Source organism: Cavia porcellus, unplaced genomic scaffold (genome assembly GCF_034190915.1).
Source record: "Cavia porcellus strain 051 isolate PalLab524CR breed Dunkin Hartley unplaced genomic scaffold, mCavPor4.1 scaffold_11, whole genome shotgun sequence".
NCBI classification, from domain to species: domain Eukaryota; kingdom Metazoa; phylum Chordata; class Mammalia; order Rodentia; family Caviidae; genus Cavia; species Cavia porcellus.
In genome coordinates this window covers 13443698-13462902 of record NW_026947494.1, presented here as the reverse complement: position 1 = coordinate 13462902, position 19205 = coordinate 13443698, and the positions used below count along the sequence as shown (strand labels likewise).

The 19205-nt window shown below is 49.2% G+C and overlaps 1 protein-coding gene across 3 annotated transcripts in view; it reads left to right on the top strand.

The window, feature by feature from the left end:
• Myo10 (myosin X) overlaps positions 1–19205 on the top strand; it is a 187998-nt gene that overhangs the window by 96452 nt on the left and 72341 nt on the right. For 2 of the 3 annotated variants that reach the window (XM_063257998.1, XM_063257997.1), the window contains exons 1-8: positions 6295–6379; positions 6799–6902; positions 13673–13802; positions 16179–16297; positions 17456–17602; positions 17920–18020; positions 18129–18195; positions 18718–18810. In XM_063257998.1, coding sequence (XP_063114068.1) covers positions 13679–13802; positions 16179–16297; positions 17456–17602; positions 17920–18020; positions 18129–18195; positions 18718–18810 — 651 coding nt within the window. In that variant the 5' untranslated portion in view covers positions 6295–6379; positions 6799–6902; positions 13673–13678. Of the gene's footprint in view, positions 1–3194; positions 3330–5044; positions 5170–6164; positions 6179–6294; positions 6380–6798; positions 6903–13672; positions 13803–16178; positions 16298–17455; positions 17603–17919; positions 18021–18128; positions 18196–18717; positions 18811–19205 lie in introns of those variants that run through there. The other variant, XM_003466728.4, reaches the window with a different exon arrangement.

Below are 19205 nucleotides of genomic sequence, written 5' to 3'. Positions count from 1 at the left end.
ATAATTGGGTGTTTGGTCTTCTGCTGTTTCTAGAAATATATCTAGAAATGATGGCTCTGGAGCCTGAAGGATGCATGTGTCCAGGCTGAGATAACCCAGCAGTGCGGCAGATGGGGGAGACAGGCAGAGAGGGCGGAGCCAGGGAGCAGCCGTGCTTGTGGATAATCCTCAGGGGAGCTCCACGGGCACTGTCTCTGGGGAAACTGAGGCCTGGGGAAGCTGAGTGATTTGTGCAACAGACTTCAGGTTTTAGCGACCAACACTAGCTCTGAACTTGATCTCTGGCGTAGCAGAATCTGACTTCCTGGAACAGGGTCATTAGCTCACTGAGGCCTTTGGCCTTAATGCTTGAGGCAGGAGAGAAGTTTCCAGTCTTCTCAAAAGCCAAAAAGTGGTCTGAGTTATGTTTTGTGCAGATTCTGGGACTGTAGGAATTGCACTCACGGGAAAGGGGATGCCTGTGTGTCAGATGCCAACAAAGCATGGAGTGAGAGGGACAGAGAAGGCACATTTTAGGCACGTGGGTGAGGTCTCCTGTTGCAGCTCTGAAGCTCTTATCTCAGGGTGCTCGACTGCTCACAGGCAGCGTGTGAAGGGATAGAGGGGGATCCTCCCAAACAACGTTAATGCAAAAAACAGGCAGCACTGAGGATTTGAGGGCCATAGTTTGCTGCCACCTGCCCAGGATCTGGGACGCTTCCAGCCCAGTACGCAATGCTAGGAGCCTGACCAGCCCAGTGCCAGGCCGCTGAGGCAGGTACCTCCCCCAGGGGTGCTCGGAGCAGCACTCCCTGCTTTCCTGAAGATGCTGCACTGTCCGAGCCTTGCTGCCTGATTCTTTGACCTCTCTGCTTTTCCTGAATCATTGGCATCATCCTTAAAACACGTCCTATGTGCTCATTCCTGGGAGAGCCTGGGTTTCTCCCCGCGTCGCTGGCCACTGTTCAGGTCATTGCTCAGCCCTCACCTTCTCCTGGGCCCCGCACTGCCTTTCCTTCTCCTGCATCTGCACAAGCCCCCAGATCCCCGTGGCTGCCCAGGCTCCCGAATGGATTCAAAATGTGTTGCCCTTTCTCTGTCATTTTGAATTTGGGGAAGATCCGGGAGTCATGCAGGGTCAGATCTGGTGAGTAGGCTGGAGCAGGACACCCTGGCATGGTTTTACGATTCCGCCTGTCCCCCAGATGGCACTTTCACTGCTTTCTGATCGTACCTCGTAAAGACATGTAATGCAGTCATTGCACATGCCCTGCACAGATGGCCATTGCTGGGCTGTGTGACACCCCAGTGCCCCTGGCCACACGCAGCCCCTTGCCCTGGCTGGCGGTTCTAACCATGAGGAGGGCCATGATGGCTACTCCTGTGCGCCTGACTATAGGAAGGTGAATTTGGTGAATACTTGACAGTTTCTTTCCCATTGAGTCTAACGGACCCTTCCATTTTCAAAAAGTCAGCCACCACGACTGCTGCAAAGATACACGTGTCTGGGAGTATGGAGAATGGCTTCCTCGGTGCTCTCGGTGTCTGTTACCTCCTGTGCATGCCTGTCATCCTGCCTGCCTGTCATCCTGCCTGTCACCGGTGCCCTGCGTGCCACGATGGCTGTGCAGGTGCCCTGTGTGAATGAGGCTTTGGTGTCTGGTTGAGGAAACCCGAGCAGAAGCTGACCTCGCTTCCATGGATCTTCCGTTATCTCAGATGACACCGAGCTGGGTGGTCTCAAAGTGCTGGGCTCAGCCACACCTGCTGGGCTTCTCTGACATACTGGCTTCCGCTTTAGAATCCCAAGCGAGTGTAGACCTTGGCTCTGAGATGGATGTGGATTCTCAGGCATCCATGTCTGCAGGAAGCAGGCCATTTCTTCCCTTCTGCCTGTGCATGCAAACCTCACTGGTACCCCGAAGCACTCGACATGAGGTTGCTGTGGCGGGCTCATGCATCTTCCCAAGCCCACCTCTGACACCTGTGCGTGCATGTGTGTGTGTTTGTGTGTGTAGGGGGCGCCCTGACTCTTGTGGAGTCCTCTGTGAATCATTCCCTCCTGTACATCGCTCATGGCATTTGCAGCACCTTCCTGCCTCCTGATAACATCCAATCTTGGCGCCCCATCATGTATCCTCCAAGAATTCCAAGGGCCTCTTCCCCGAACCCCCCGCACCGAGCAGTGAGCAGCCTGCTCCCACGCTGGTGTTCATCTGCCTGCACGCTGCTCAGTCTTCGGCTTCCTGTCCCTGGCTCTGGCTTCCCGCTGCTCCTGGCCTCCACACAGCCCCAGCACGGAGCCTGTACAAGAGAATCGGGCCCCTCCTTCCGCATCTCATGCCCATTCTGTGTTCTTCCTCAGTCCTTTGGTCTGCGTCCAGGACTCGGTGGCTTCCTGCCTGCGAGCAGCTTGTCTCCCCAGGGGCCCTGGTCCTGAGCAGGTCCCCCCTGGGGCTCTGCTTTTCAAGGCTACCTGGATAGATCAGTCTTTGCCTGGCCTTCTCTGTCACCCCAGTGCAGCCTGGCCAGCTGACCTGTCCCTGTCTGTCACAGCTCAGTGCTCCCTTCTCCTTGCCTGACGCCTGCCCCTGTGCCATTTTCTCAGGCACCCCCACACCTCCCTCCTCACACTGGCCCTGCTCTGGCTGGATCTGGACTGCTGTGTCCACTTCTTTTTAATTGTCACTAACCTGCAGCCTTTGAGGAACTGGAGCCAGTCCAACCTGGCATTCAGGCCTGCACGGGAATTGAGTGGTTACGGGCCAGTCATTTGCACACCTGCAGGGTTATTTCCTCCTCTCTGGGGTTGATGAATGGTTTCATTTTATGTGCATTTATCTGCTTTCAGCTCTCCAGAAAGACACTGTTAATGTGCTCATTCATTTAGCCAATATGTAGCAAGCGCCTGCCACCAGCCAGGTGCACTGGGGAATCGGGGTGCATCAGTGAGCCAGAGGAAGGCCTTCACTGTCGCACAGCTTCCCTGCTATGAAACACGACCCATCTTCTGACCTCCACTTAGGAAGAGCTGGGCTGTGCAGACCAGAAGTGGGGTGCCCTGCAGGATGGGGCGCCTGCTGCCCTGTCACCCAGCTGTTTTGCAGTATGCATCTCACCGTGTCCTCCTTTCCATGCATTTTCTCTTGAGGCCTCCGAGGGCCTTAAACAGTCTCCATACTTAGACACACACGCTTCTGCCTTTTGTCTTTCAGCGGTGAAAGCGGGGCAGGGAAAACCGAAAGCACCAAGCTGATCCTCAAGTTCCTGTCGGCCATCAGCCAGCAGGCGCTGGAGCTGTCCCTGAAGGCGAAGATGTCCTGCGTGGAGCAGGCCATTCTTGAAAGCAGGTGTGTCTTTTGTTCACTGTTTCGCTCCAACCTTGCGGAGGGAATTCACCCTCGCAGTGGTACGCGGGAGTCAGGAGTGGGTGTGAGCCTGCTTCCTCTTTTGCTTGGCATCACCCTCACAATTCCTTAAGGAACTGTCTCAGGGCATGCACGGCGCCTCAGCGGCAGCTCCTTCCACTTGAAAGTGCCCCGGCCCTTCGTCCTGAGCCAGTCTGAGGTGGCGCCTGGATGGTGGGCGGGAGGGACAGTCTCAACCTCCTTCCGCTCTGAGGTTCGACTCCAGCTTCCTTTGTTTCTGAAGGACCCGGGGTGCTAATGTGGGGGTTTATGGGGGACAGTAATGCTCAGCAGGGCTTCGATGCCCGGTTAGCAGCAGGAATGCTGCTGAGCACCCAGTGCCATGTGAGAGCGAGAGCGAGCTCTGTCCAGTGTCCAGCAGGGGGCGGAGGGCTTGGGGTGAGCTCAGTGGCTTTCCTGCATTCTCCGCTGTGACAGCAGAGAAGGCCGCGTAGCCAGGTGTCATCTGTATTGTCACTTAAGCTAAGCAGTGGCCTGGTATCCAGCTGCAACTCTTGCTTGCAAGAGTTTAGAGCCTAAGAGACCAAGGGAGGGGAGGGAAAGGGAAGATCGCAGGTGTGTTATGGATTGTGACCGGGCCCCTGCAGCAGCCCTATTAACAGCAGCAAAAAAGGCCTTGGAGAAACCTTACAGATTCTGCTAACTTAGCGTTGCTCAGGAGTTGGTAAACTGCAACCTGATGCCCTTGGCCTGCAGCCTGGTTTCAGGCTGATTTTTTTTTTTTCAGGTTTTATTTTTTTTTTTAAGCACTTTTTTTTGTTGTTGTGGTGGTGGTGAAATGTAGCTTTAGCCGTTTTGTTCTTTTGTTTGTTTTTTTTTTTTATTTTTTGTTTTGGTCTTTTTTGTTTTTGTTTTTATTGGTATCAGGGATGGAACTCACTGCCTGCTTGCAAGGCAGGTGCTTATGCCGCTGAGCTAAATCCCCAGCCCCTCATTAGCCGATTTTTCAGGGGGAAGCTCATAGAGCAGTAAGGCCGCCCACACAGCCGTGCAACCCAGCGGCAGTGCGTCTGCAGCCTTTCTCAGTCTCCCTCCTTAGGCTTCTTTGTAGTTTTCTTGGAATCCAGCCCTGCCCATATGGGTTATTTCTGGCTGCGTTTGTGCAGCAATGGCAGAGCTAAGGCACTGTATCAGGGGCACAGAGCCTGTACAAAGCCTGTACATTTGCCACCTGGTCCTTTGCAGAGGAAGCAGCATGCCAGTCCCCAGGCTGGTCGAATCCACCGCACAGTGGGGAAAACCCCGAAGGGGTTCAATGAATCATCACAGTGAGTGGGTAAATTCCCAGGATGGAAGTCTCCAGCTCCTAGGGTCTGAGTGGGGTTTTCCATGCACTCCTGGGGTGCGTGTCTGCTGCAGCTGACTCAGGAAGACGTAAGCTGTTGAGGTCCCCTAGCTCTGTGATATCGTTTGCTAACCCACGCGTGGTGGATTCGTCCTCTTGTCCACTGTGGACTCGCAGGATGAGCCCCGGGTAGCGCGCTGGGAAGACCCGGCTGTGGGAACACGGACAGCGTCACCCTAGGTCCTTTGGCTGTGGACTTCTGTTCCCTTGGTCTGTTTGGCCGGCTGTGAGAGGCGCCCTGTTTTTAGCTCTGCCCTGACGAATCCTCTCTGCCTCCTCACCTCTTCTGCAGTCCCATCATGGAGGCCTTCGGCAACGCCAAAACCGTGTACAACAACAACTCCAGCCGCTTCGGGAAGTTCGTTCAGCTGCACATCTGTCAGAAGGGAAATATCCAGGGAGGGAAGATTGTAGATTGTATCCTGCTTTGTTGTTTCTGTGCGTAATGTCTGCACTCATTTATCTCAAGGACCCAGAAATTGTACAAAACATTTCTTACCCCGGTTCTGCCTTGTTATTGCTTTAATGTTACTGTGCTTAATGTGTTAATTATTCTATGAGAGGAAGAACCATTTTGAATGGCTCTCCAATTGTGTTCATCAGTTTGTTAGTCCATTTTCTGTGGCTGTAACAGGATCCCTAATTCTGAGAACTTTATAAAGGAAAGAGGTTTTCCATAAAAAGATACAAATGACTGTGGTGGTGATGCACACCTGTAATTCCAGCACTTAGGAGGCTGAGGCAGGAGGATGGCTTTGAGTTCAGGATCAACCTGAGCTACGTAGTGAGTTCAAGGCCAGCCTGGACTACATAGCATGATCCTCTCTCAAAAAATGCAAAAATAACAGCTATTAATAGTAAAGAGTTTATTTTGGCTCCCAGTTTCTGAGGCTGAAATGTACAGTGTGGGCCTTGTGGCTGCATGATGCCCTGGGAGAGGTCGCTTGTCAAGACAGCAAGAGAAAGCGAGCAGCCAGTGGACCCCAATGTATAGTAACCCGTTGTGGAGAGAATTGAGGCAGCCATAAGACCAACATGAATCGCCTGTGAAGGCAGAGCCCAAGACTGACCGGACATTTCCCAGGGGTGCCCTCTCCTAAGGCTCCGGCCCCTAGCACCTCCTGTACCAGGACCCTGGGGAACACTCAGACGGCATCTGACCACAGCTGTCACCAGGCATCGGGAGCTGCCTGATGTGTGAAACCCACCAGACGGCTTGGTACCTGGCGGGCAGAGTGATGTTTGGAGTTGGGTTAAGGTGAAGCAGTCTGTGCTCATGTGCTTGTCTTTTGACGCTGAAAATTTCAAGCTGAGCACAGCAGAGAGCCCCGATCGTCTGGGTAAGCGCAGAGAGTCAGAGGCTGTTTCTGTTGGTCTCTGTTTTCTTCCTTGACTTGAATCTTCACATGAAGATTTATTAGAAAAAGTAAGTACACGGGATTTGACTCACTTTGTTCTAAGTAGCAGTTATCAGTGATAATCACTGTGTAGGAATTAAGCAGAGAAAACAGCTCTAAGTGCAAATTTGATTTATCTCCACAGAACCGAGTAGTAAGACAGAATCCAGGGGAAAGGAATTATCACATATTCTATGCACTGCTGGCTGGGCTGGGTCCCGGAGAGAGAGGTGAGTGAGAGGTGGACTTCCCAAGTGCAGCTGAGTGTACATTTTGCTGGGTGTGGTGTCACATGCCTGTAATCCCAGCACTTAGGAGGCTGAGGCAGGAGGATCACTGTGAGTTTGAGGCCAGCCTGAGTTACAGAGTAAGTTCAAGACCAGCCTGGACTACACAGCTTTTAAAAAAGCTGGGGATGGTGGTGCACACCTCTAATCCCAGCACTCAGGAGGCTGAGACAGGGGGGTTTCCAATGAGTTTAAGGCCAACCTCAACTACATAGTGAGTTCAAGGCCACCCTGAACTATGCAGTGAGATCCTGTCTCAAAACAGAAAAGAAAATCCATAAAATCATAGAGTAAGCTCTTTTGAATCCCCTGGTCCTGGCCAGCGGAATGTTGATGTTACCTTCTTCTTTCTCTTTCTATAGAAGAATTTTATTTATCTGTGCCGGAAAACTACCATTACTTGAATCAATCTGGATGTATAGAAGATAAGACAATCAATGACCAGCAGTCCTTTAGAGACGTTATTGTAAGTTACTGTTTTGTTTTCTTCTCTTGGGAATGACAGGTTGCACTTTCAGTTTCAAGAAAACCCATTTTTAAAATAAAGGCAGAAATGATTACAGTTGGGGAAGGGGGCGGTTCTGTCTTGTTCAGCGTGGTGAGGACCGTCGTGCTGGGAGGGGAGAGCGGGGGCTCTGCGGTCCCAGCTGAGGGCGCAGCTCAGGACCGGGCCAGGCTCACTTGGAGCCGCAAATCCAAGCGTGTGTCCCTCACCTGAGACAAAACTGGACTAATCTTGAGTCTTGCAGAAATGCACAAGACTTTTTTTCCCTTAATTTCTGTGAGTTTTATTGGTACTTTTTTTTTTTCCTTTTTGAGACTGCAGTTCAGGCTGGCCTCGAGCTCACTTTGTAGCCCACACTGGTCTCAAACTTGCAACCATCCTCCTGCCTCAGCCTCCTGAGTGCTGAGACTACAGGCATGAGCCACCACACCTGGCTATTGGTGCATGCAGATCACGTTCATCCCAGGGCATTTGTACCTCTCCATGAGATACGCTGGTCTTCTTTTCTCCCGTTCTCCTTCTCTCCCTTCAGCCCCCTTCCCCTCCTGATTTGTAAAACCTTAGTTTCTATTCTCCTTTCCTTTTCTCTTCCCCTCCTTTCCCTTTTTTCCTCTTCCTGTTGGAACATTTCCTTCCCTTTTCTCATATCGTTTATACATTTTGGCCTTTACTTACGCTTTCAGTGTCTCGCATCAGAGAAACAGATATTTAAATGTGTGTCTGATTCATTTTCTTAAGATTACAGTCTCCAGGTTCATCCTTTTACCTGTAAAGGCCTCAAGTTCATCCTTCTTTATGGCGGAGTAACACTCTGTTCTATAATAATACCACATCTTCTTTAGCCATTCGCCAGCTGATGAGCTTTTGGGCTGTTTCCAAGACTGTGTGATTATGAACTGTGCTGCTATACACATGGGTGTGTATATATCACTGTGCTCTGATGCTTTTAATTCTTTTGGGAAATGGAATAGTTGAGTCAAATGGGATCTCTAGTCTTAGTTTTTGGAGGAATCTCCACACTGATTTCCACAGTGGTTGCACCAGCCTACCCTCCCACCAACAGTGGGGAAGGGTTCCTTTTCTCCACAGCCCTGCCAGCATTTGTTATTGGTTGATTTCTTGATGACAACCATTCTCTGTGGGGTGAGATGGAATCTCAGTGTTGCTTCAGTGAACCAATATGAGGCTAGAATATCAGATCTAAAAGGATTACAGTTAGTGATCCCAAAAGTTCTCTTAAAAATAGCAAGGGACCCTGAAAAAACAACCCCCCAGCTTCAAAAAGATACAAAGAATAACCAAAAAAGATTGGCCAGAGTCAATGGAAAAGATAAGAAACCTGTTCACAGGTTTATGTAGTAATGGCAGAAAAGTCCCTGGCAGGGAAAAAGAATTTGACATACACATGTGTGAGGCATAGAGAACTCTAATTAACCATGACAAAAAAAAAAAAAAAAAAGGCATAGAATAGGCAAGAGTCCAGAAATTTGGCACAAGAACAGAATCTTTAAAACTGTTAGAGGAAAGAGATCACCTGTAAAGGAAAGCCCAGCACATCCCAGCTGACTTCTCCACACCAAGCAAACCTCCTGAAGTCAGGAAGAGCTTGGAGTGAAATACGTCAAGCTGCAAAAGGAAACAGTCTCCAGCCCAGACTACCATGTCCCACCAAACTGTCACTCAGAGCCCATGGAGAAGTAATATACTCCCATGGCCGAGAGCCAGGCTTCTCATGAGCCAAGAGGAGCCTGGTCCTCTGCAGGTCCGGACCCGTTGATCTGACGGTCACTAGGGGGCGCTCGCAGCAGGGACTCGCTCACCCTCTGAGTGGCCAGAATCTGCCCAGAAGCTGCTGTCTTTCTCCTGGGGCTTCAGGTCCCCATTCAGGGCTCCTGTTGGTGGCAAGGGTCTCGTGGATTTGCCTTAGCCAGAGGGTCGCCTAGCTTGCCTTGCTCAATTGACGCGGTGCAGGTACCTGGCACAGTGATTCTGGTTATGTATTCCGTTTGTAGGACAGATCTGTGGGTCCTTCCATATTTCCTTTTTGGAAAGGGTGGGCATGGGCCCACCCACAGACAGCTGTCCCGAAGATCTCAGGACATAGCACAGTGGTCATTTTTAATTTCCTATTAACTCAACCAGGATCCCTGTATGACTTACACTGTTGTATCATGACTGAACTTAGTTAAATCTGACTTGTTTGATTGCTGCTCATTATTGACCGATTTTATTCTAAACTGTTAGGTTGCTGGTATCAAGTTGAAGAGTATAGACAACTATACTGAAAATGACAATGATTCACCACAATATCCATTCTGATTTGATTACTACCTGTTTTTGTAGCTCTACACTCTCTACAAAGTTGTATTTCTGTTAACCCTGTTATGTACTGATATGTTCAATTATACTTTATCTGATAACAAGAAACAGCACAGTGACCATGGTAGAACTCCTTATACAGCAGTTTTTATGTCTTTTTAGTTTTATGTGTCTATAGTAATATGTTTAGTTCTGTCCTGCTTTGTTCTGTTTGTCCCTCTAATATAGAAAGGATAGAAATGCATGTTAAGATTCATGCTTGCCTAAAAGCTATAAACAGTTTATGAGAACTGATCTGATGACACATGATGAAATGAACAAATACTTTGAAGGAAAGAAAGGGGCCCTGCAGGACCCAGTGCTGATTCCGGAGTGTTATCATATGAAATCCAGCAATATTACTAATCTTTGTTCAGAAGGATTTTAATCTAATAAGTTTAGTTAGGTCTCAACATCAATGATAAATGCGTACATGTCTAAGTGTATAGGATTGATAGCCATATTACTTAGTTTTTGTTGGATAGTTGAACAGAACTGTTTGCAGTCTCTTTGATTGAATTCCCATTTATATGTTCCACTTTTGTATCTTGAACAACTATTTGTGGGGGAACAATATGTGTACATCAACTAGTGATTTATTACTTTTTATTTCTTTTCTTTGAAAATATGTACTATTTCTGCCCGTTTTCTATTTTGTTTTGTCTTTCTTTAAATAATAATAAAAAAAGTGTGGGCCCACCAGCAATATTGAAAATGTGGTGGATGTTTATTAAGATCACAGCTATAACGTTTTTGTTCTGAAGTTCTAAGCAAAGAAACAAAAATCGACTTTGGAGGAAAAAAGTGGAAAAAATATTCCTTTCTTTAGTAATAATAAATAATATAATTTCCTCCTAAACCTATGTAAATCAAGAACCGGGGAAATAGTTTAAAACTGTTTTAAACTGCCGAGGATTCAGCTCAGCAGCATAAGTGCCTGTCTGGCAAGTGCAAGGTCCTGAGTTTGATCCCCTTACAAAAAAAAAAGTTGTTATAAAATGTAGTCCCTCGTAGGAAGTGAAACTCATGCTTAGGTATATCTAATAATACAGAAACCTTCATCTACTGTTTCTGAATTGAGAAGGGGTTAGGGTGTAGTTCAGGGGTACAGCACTTGCCAAGCATGCAGGAGGCTGCGGGTTTCAACTCCACGGTGCTTTTTATTTAAAAAGATCATTTTGCATATTATCTGTATATGTGCAGAAAAAATCCAACCAAAAATATGCACCAAAGATGTTACCTCTTGTGGCAGAATCCTAGGTTTTTTATTCTATTGTTCTCTGGATATTTTGTTTTTACGGTGAACACGGGGGTGTTTTGAGGATGACCCTGTTCCTAGCACCATCATCTCTGTCACGCAGTTATTGCCTCTAGAGCTGTGGGTTCTGGGCCATGGATTCAGCCAGCCGCAGGGCCGTGCGTCCCATGTGGACCCAGTCGGTACCGAGACACATACAGGCGTTGCTACGGCACCATGGCAGAGGCTCACAGGACAGCACGATGACTTCTGCAGGCTGTATGTGGTGTTAGGTCGTGCCAGCAGCAGGAAGACGAAACAGCCCTGAAGGGGCACCTGAAGCCCCGAGACAAATACAGCAGCTCCTGGGCAGTTTCTGGCCACTCAGAGGGCCATCGAGTCCCTGCTGCGAGCGCCCCCTAGTGACCGCCAGACGGTCTTTTAAATAAAAAGTACTGTGGAGTTGACACCCTGGCTCACGGATGGCGTTAGCATCCTTGGCTAGAGTGGGTGTCACCCGTCCCACGTGTGTGAAGCCCACCAGAGAGAGTACAGTGAACACACGGGGCATCACTCTTGCCCCGTGCTGGAGGGGTGGAAGGATCTGGGCGAGGTCACACTGTGGTGCTCTGAGGAACTGACCTCAGTATTTCTCCCCAGTGTCCAGGGCTATTTAAATTCCCATCTCTGTACTTTAATTTCTGGGCGCCCCTTTTCTCAGGGGAGGTGAGGTCAAAGGGCAGGGACCACATTTCGTGGGGCCCAAGAACAGAACATGTTGAAAGGCGAAAGGAGAGAAATATCTCTATGAATCATGTATGAAAATGTCACTTTTGAGGTTCGATTTTAGCTATTATAAATTATGCACCTTAGTGGCAGTGGGTTCTGGCAATAAGACCTTTTTAAAATGGGGCTTATTTCCCTGAGAAGTTTGTTTTGTGTATTTGTAAAATTCATCACTGGCGCCAGGCACAGTGGCACAGGCCTGTAATCCTAGTACTCAGTAGGCTGAAGCAGGAGGATCCTTGTGAGATAGAGGCCACCCCATTTGTCACCCCATCATGAGTTCGAGGCCACCCTGGACTGCATAGCGATACCCTTTGTCAAAAAACCTCAAGAAGTCACCGTTGACAGGAGCTCGCATTCATGGAAGGAAGGAGCTCGGAGGCGCCTGCAGTTTTAGGGGAGACCGGATTCTCCTGAGGCAGAAGCAGTGAAGCCTTGCTGTGTTTCCCCATGATTTTGCCCAAATCCTTCCAAATGGCACTGTATGGATCTTGGTCAGGACGAAAGATTTCGAGTCAGAGATAAGAGCGAATTCATCTTTCACCTGCATTTCACCCAGCGGGGTGGGGCTGGGGGGCAGCTGACCAGATGTTCAAGGACTCCTGACCGTAGAGACCTGACTTGCAGGTCCGTGGGTCCTGAAGGGCGTGTGACATCAATGATGGGTGTGTGAATTCACCCACGTGAGTCCGACTCAGCTGAGGTGGGAAGGATGGATTTTGTGCCTTGTTGCTGCCAAACGTGAACCCGTCAGTCTGTTTCTGTCAGAAAACTTGGGAGCCCTCAACATAAAGAACAGAGAGGAGGCAGGCGCGGTGGAGCCCGCCTGTCATCACAGTGCTCGGGAAGCTGAGGCAGGAGGGTTGAATGGACATTCAAGCACAGATGCAGCAATTTAGGAACTTGGAGAGACCCGGTGTCAAAATAAATAAAAAAGAGGGCTGGGGTGGAGCTCAGCCTGAGACCCCGGGTTCAATCCTCAGTGCCGTGGTGGAGGGTGAGGTATTATCACATCATAAAGTAGAGCCTGACGTGATAAATTATCTCATAGGACACTTCATTCTCAAGCACGGTTGTAGATACACTCACAACAATCCTCCTGCCTCCACCTCCCAAGTGCTGGGATTACAGGCGGGCGCCGCGACGCCCGGCTTCTCATTCACACACATTTGATTTCCAGGAAGGCCAGCGTTGCTCTGTGGAGCTGCCCTTCTTACTGTTTGATTTTGAGGCGCAGGCCGAGCGCTGTACCCCTGAGCTGCCCGGCGCTTCCTCTGGGGAGAAGTGCCAATTTGATTTTCTTGGCTAATCACGCTCCCTCTGTTGTTCGCCCTTCGTTTCCAGCTGTGTTGCATTTCTCTCGTGGGCCTCCCGCGGTTTCCTTTCCCATCTTCTGTGCCTCCCAGTGCTGTGAGGTTACCTTTGTGCTTCCTCTGTCCTCCCCTGGGGTCAGTGTGCGGATCTAGGTTCTCTTTGTAAATCATTGTCATCAGGACGCCCAGCAAGTCTGTGCTCCATTTTGTGTGTTCTCTTTAAGAGCCCAAAATTGGGCTCCTGACTCACCATAGACAAAGCATGAATCTGAGATATGACTCAGAAGCACCTGGTGTGAGTTTAGCTACTGATGATTCTAACCCAACCCTGTACGTATCTCTCCAAAATAGCATTGTTAACTTCTCTACCCAGAGGCTTAGAGGAATCCTACAAATCCTTTGAAGAAATGAGAAAGAGATGTGTTAAATGTCTAAGAGACAGGTTCTGAACTATCTGCCCACTGTAGTCTTTTTTTTTTGTCTTTTTCCTTTTTATCGGTACTGGGGATCGAACTCAGGACTGCCTGCTTGCAAGGCAGGCACTTATGCTGCTGAGCTAAATCCACAGCCCCCACCCACTGTAGTCTTACAAAAAGGAGAAAAGACTTGAGTTTTTGATGCGAAGTTGTATTCTGCCCACTTGACTTCCGGCTGCCTTAGTTAGAGAGAGAAGGCGTCCAAGTTTATAGTGGGGGAGTCTTGAAGTATTACATGCCCTTCACCCCAAAAACCATCCCTGATTTTTAGGCAAAGAAAACAGTGTTTCGTATGCTTTGATATCTGTAGGAAATTTGCATTTTGTTCTTCAACAAGATATTGGCAAACAGAATGCACCAAATCCTGAAAAGGATCCCACACTGGACTTCCTCCCGGGTGATGTGGGGATGATGGCCGGCCACAAACTCACTTTGCAGTGCTGAGGTTCTAGGCGTGCACCACCATGCCTGGCTGCGACCCTTTTTTAAATTTGTGATTCTTTCCAGTTTTCTTCAGTGTTGAAACGCAGCTCGGCATTAAGTGCCTCCGTTTCCTTCTAGACGGCCATGGAGGTCATGCAGTTCAGCAAGGACGAGGTCCGGGAGGTGCTGCGGCTGCTGGCCGGCGTCCTGCACCTGGGCAACGTGGAGTTCATTACCGCGGGGGGCGCGCAGGTGTCCTTCAAGACAGGTGAGGTGGCCCACTGCTGACCATGCACCCCTCGCTCAGCTGGAATGGAACCGCAGTTTTGTTTCCTTTCTTTCTTCCATTCTGTCCTATCCTCCTCTCCCTTTCTTTTTTTTTTTTTTTTCCTCCTGTCTCTCTTTGTGTCTCTCTCTCTCCATCCCTCCCGCACACCCCGGGGTCTCCCATGCCACAATCTCACAGCCTCCCACTGAGCTGCACCCTAAGCCCCTGAGTGGATGGACTCTGCCTGCAGCTGACTGGAGAGGTCGGTCAGTCACTCAGAGGCCACAGTGTGTGCAGAGCCATTGCCGCACTAGAATGGCCCTATGTCCTCATCCCTAAGAAGCAGAGCGAAGGCCCCCAAATAAGTACCAGTCTAAGCAGTGCACTCTCGATGCAGGAAACCTGTCCACTGGAGCCATGCTGGCACGCCGAGGCTCTGTGGTTACCTGGCTAGCACAGTTAGGATGAGCAGGTTTGCAGGTCGGAACGCCGGGTCCCTAACCCCACTGCACCTGGGCTGCTGCCTGCGCTTTTTTCCCCGTGCTGTTAGCAGCTTCTCTGCCTGGAGCATGGAAGTTGGTGCAGCAGATAGTTTGAGCGACTCCCCTTGAATGCAGAACAATTGCTGCAACGTTAATTAAATCCTCTTACTTCCATATACTGATAGGTACAGAGCTGGCTATGCTAATCCCTTTGCTCTTCAACCGGCTCTAAGCAATGCAAATAAGGCCAGCTGAAGTACTGATGTGTCATCTCTCAGGCCAATCTGACAGTCTCCTGTTTCCTCAAACAGTGCTCTCTGTGAAAGATCCGAGCACAGCGGGATGGCAGAGGCACTCAGCTCCAGGAATGTCAGCTGGGCACAAGCCTCAAAGTAAGAGGCTGTGAGTCCCCAGGGTACAAGAGTTTACATATCAGAAACTGAAGCAACATCTTAAATTAATTCAGACGCTGTCCCAGTCAAGTTATGCAGACTGGTCTTTCTGCTTATTGCATATTGCAAAGATGCTTCTCTTCCGACCTGGCCAGCCAGCTCAAGTTACCCGCCATGCTCACCGCCACTCATCCTCGAGCCTCCCTCTTCTTCACAAAATCATAGATTTTGGGAGAGGCCTTGGGTCAGGGCTTTGTCCACACGTCCTCCCTGGGATCAGGCTCGGGACCCCTAGGCTGCCCTTACCTTTGAACATGTCTTGGTGTCTTTCCTCTCGCCATGGGCTGCATGGAGGTGGTAGATTGGAATTAGCTTTCTGGGCTCCCAGTAACGTCTCAGTGGGGTAACTCTTTGGACTGTGAGGGGGACTGGAAAAGGGATTACAGTACTCGGATTAGAATATTCATTATTTAGGTTGCGATAGGTTGGTGTGGAGACAAAAGGACAAATGTATAGCTGGGCCTGTCCCACAGTGAGCTCTTTCATAGATGGATTTCGAAAGCTTTCCGGAGAGAAGCTACAGGCGTGGTCACGGAATGTAGGGTCTGCACGGTTGGAGAGGAGCCCAGGTTCTGTAGCTCTGGGGTTCTTAGATGACTGATCCACCCAGCACTTCTCCATAGTCTCAACAATCTTAGAGCCCCAAAGAGCTTTTATTTATCTTGATTATATCTGTTTAATATGTACTGGATTTGATTTTTTTTTTTCTTTTTGGAGACAAGGTTTGGCTATGCAGTTCAGACTGGTGTTGAACTCACTATGTAGCCCAGATTAAATTCATGGTGATCCTCCTGCCTCACCCTCCCCAGTGGAGATTACAGGCACACACTACACCTGGCCCCGCATTAGAATTTATAACTGAATGCTATTGTTACTTTCCATGATGGCTCATGCAGGAAGTACTTTTATCTTCACTGTCACCCTCTGTTTTTCTTTACTCCGCCCAAGCTCGCCCTGCAGAGCCAGTGTCCCCCTTCTTCTCCTCACTTTTGCTTTCTTGAATAAATTTTGCCACTGCTAAAGACCAAAAACAAAAAGAAGTTAAAACTGAAAGCTTTAGAAATACTTACTCACTATTTTAACAGTAACCCCAATAAGCAAGGCATGATTACATGTGCCTGGAATCCCAGCACTCAGGAGGCTGAGACAGGAGGACTTAAAGGACTTCTCCAGAACAGAAAATTGTAAGAACAGAGACACTGTCTTACCTTTCTGCAGGTTTCTTTAGCACTGTCTGTGAAAATAGTCTCCCATCACTGGTGGCATTTTAGGGACCCCTTGGGGTGCCCCCTAACTGCAAAACGCAGAGTTTTTCTATGCTCCTGACCTTGGGACCTGCTGCCAAGATGCGTGCTTAATCAGGTGTGCCCGCTGCTCCCCAGCGCTCCCTGTGACTGATTGGGGCCTGTGGGCCCACTGTGCCTTCCTCTTTCCGTCTGCAGCTCTGGGCCGGTCCGCAGAGTTACTTGGGCTGGACCCGATGCAGCTCACGGATGCTCTGACCCAGAGATCCATGTTCCTCAGGGGAGAAGAGATCCTCACGCCCCTCAGCGTCCAGCAGGTATGCACTGTGTGCTGCACCGGTCGAGAAAGATGCTTCCAGGCTTGCAGGGCTGCACTGGGATTCGCAGATGTAGCTGTGCTGAACCGTCACGGTGGCTTTGGCAGGGGCTGAAGGCAGGCGACATCCAAGTTTGTGGAAGGGACAGAGCCATTCCTAGGCAGAGCTGTTGTGTGTTTACACCATGCATGTCCCCTCCACTGGGGTCTTGATCCTGCCACTTACTCTTGGGAAATTACCCAGTGTGCTCTTGTGTAAGACATGGATAACCAGGATGTGTGATCAGAATATACAGTGATTGTCTAAGCTTTAACAGTGGGTTAAAGCCAATGGGAAAAGACCTATTGCCATGGATCCTCCTGACTTCAAACACGCTCATCCCGTCTATCTGGCCGCTTTCTGAGGCAGTTCTGGAAATCCTCTTTCGTGAGTGTCTTTCCGAGATTTGATCAAAAATTTGGGGGATGTAGCTGCCATGAGCCATGCAGCAGGAAGGCAGGCTCCTGCGAGCAGCATCCTGGTGTGACCTGCTCCACCTCATTCACTGTAAGAGGCACTGTGTGACCTCTGCTTTTCCCCTAAGTCACAGTGACCCTGGGAAGTAAACATTTGAACCCCGTCAGGCTGTTTGTTGAACAGCCATGCAGCACAGCTGAAGATCTGCATGAACAAAGACTTCTAGAACTGGTCAGAGAAGGTGGCCCAGAGGTAGAATAAGAATGTTCAAAGCCACGGGAAGTATTTTGAGGGGACTTGTGGCAATGTCTCTTACTGGAACAAATTTTAAGAATTAATATGCACTAGTGCCAAGCACTACAGTGGCACAAATACCTGCATAGCATGTGCAAGGTTGCGAGTTTGATTCTCAGTACAGAAAGAAAGATTCACTGTAGTTTTTAATCACACATCTATAGATTCAGAATCCTCCATGTAACTGAACATGCAGTTATATTTCAGATCCTGATCCCAAAAGGAGTTGTGGGTGAATCTGTAAGAAAGCGGTTCACACTGTTGTCAGGTAGCGCTGTGTTCCCTGACCTCGCCAAGGCTCCCTGGTCTTTCCCGGGACAGTGCGTGCATCTGAGGAGTAGGGCAGGGTTACACTCTCCTGCTGCTGGCCCTGGTCACCAGGACCGTATGTCACCTCCTGTCCCACAGGCAGTGGACAGCAGAGACTCTTTGGCTATGGCACTTTATGCACGCTGCTTCGAATGGGTCATCAAGAAGATCAACAGCAGGATCAAGGGCAGGGACGACTTCAAATCTATCGGCATCCTCGACATCTTTGGATTTGAAAACTTCGAGGTGGGTTTGCAAGGCACAGGGATCGGTGCACTCTGTCCCGGATCTGGGGCTGCTTTAAAACCAATCTCGTGAAGTTGGGTGCGGTGGTCTCACCCCTAATCCCAGCACTGTGGAGGCTGAGACAGCAGGGGACTACAAGTTCAGGGCCAGCTGGGACTGCACAGTGAGACCCTGTCTCAAAAAGCCAAATGGATAAATGAAAGAATAAATTAAATCTTTTTAAGTAGACATTGATATTTTTCGCAACAGATTTTTTTTCCTATTCTTTTTCGTGTAGCAAGCACAAAAAATACCCGTTGAATGTTTTCCCACCTTAGGTTAACCACTTTGAGCAATTCAATATCAACTATGCAAATGAGAAACTTCAGGAATACTTCAACAAGCATATATTCTCTTTGGAGCAGCTGGAATACAGCAGGTATGTGCTCAGGAGCTGCCACTCCTGCTCTGCAAGTGGTCAGCCGCTGGCTCAGGTAGTGCAAAGCTGACCGTTCATTCCCTTGACCCTTTTTCAATCTCTCTGCAGAGAAGGCCTGGTGTGGGAGGACATTGACTGGATAGACAACGGGGAGTGTCTGGACTTGATCGAGAAGGTGCAGGGGCCGCGGAGGGTGCTGTAGCTCCGAGGGTGTCCAGCTGGGCTGAGTCATATTTATGGGAACAGAGTAACTTGTGCGAACTCGCACATCAAAGATGAGAATGTTCGGAACACAATGGACCATTTGGAAACCGAGATGTAAATGTGCAAAGTTGAATTTAAATACTTGGCTGCCCTGGCCCATTGTCTCCTGTTGAATGGGGTTTAAGAAACCACAGTGTGAATTAGCTGCTGAGACTCCACTTCACCAACCGGGAGGAGAGTCAATGGGCCAGTTGTGGGAGTTTTAGCCAGCACTTTACAGTGAGTTTCATGATTTAAAAAGGGCTCATAGAGAATTTAAATTAATTGACTTCTTGAGGGTGGATCGTTCTGATTTTTTTCTACCCAAGAAGTTCCCATGCTTTTTCTTGGGGTTGCTGACTTGATAGGGATTGGAGAGGAGAGGGGCTCTCGGTAGTTTGAAAGACACACGTCCCACGTGGATTCCACTCAGCCTTCTTCTTCCCGTCTCTAGAAACTCGGGCTCCTGGCCCTCATCAATGAGGAGAGCCACTTTCCGCAAGCCACGGACAGCACCTTACTGGAGAAGCTGCACCAGCAGCACTCGGTACGCGGGGACCTGCCTGACCCGTGACGCACAAACAGCGGACCTGGGCACGAAGATCTCATCTTGGCCCAGAGCTGCGTTCTGTGTTTAATTTTTTTTCTCGTAACTCAGAGCTTTTCTCCCCTTTCTAGACCTATGCTGAGCTAAGTCAGATTCTTCAGCTCTTAATAGATCTAAGTCGAATAAGGTTAGAGGTGGGGATGTGGTCAGGCTGTGCTGTTGAGTGCTAAAGGGACCGTTTGTGAGCATGGCTCAGAGGAGGGTGTCACAGCCCTATCTGTGCCACGACAGAGACAGTACTGAGGTGGTTTTTGCTGTGCATTGTGTTGCTTTTCTCTAAAGGCACAGGGAATGAATAAGTGAAATAAGGTGTATTCATTATTTTATTTTATTTT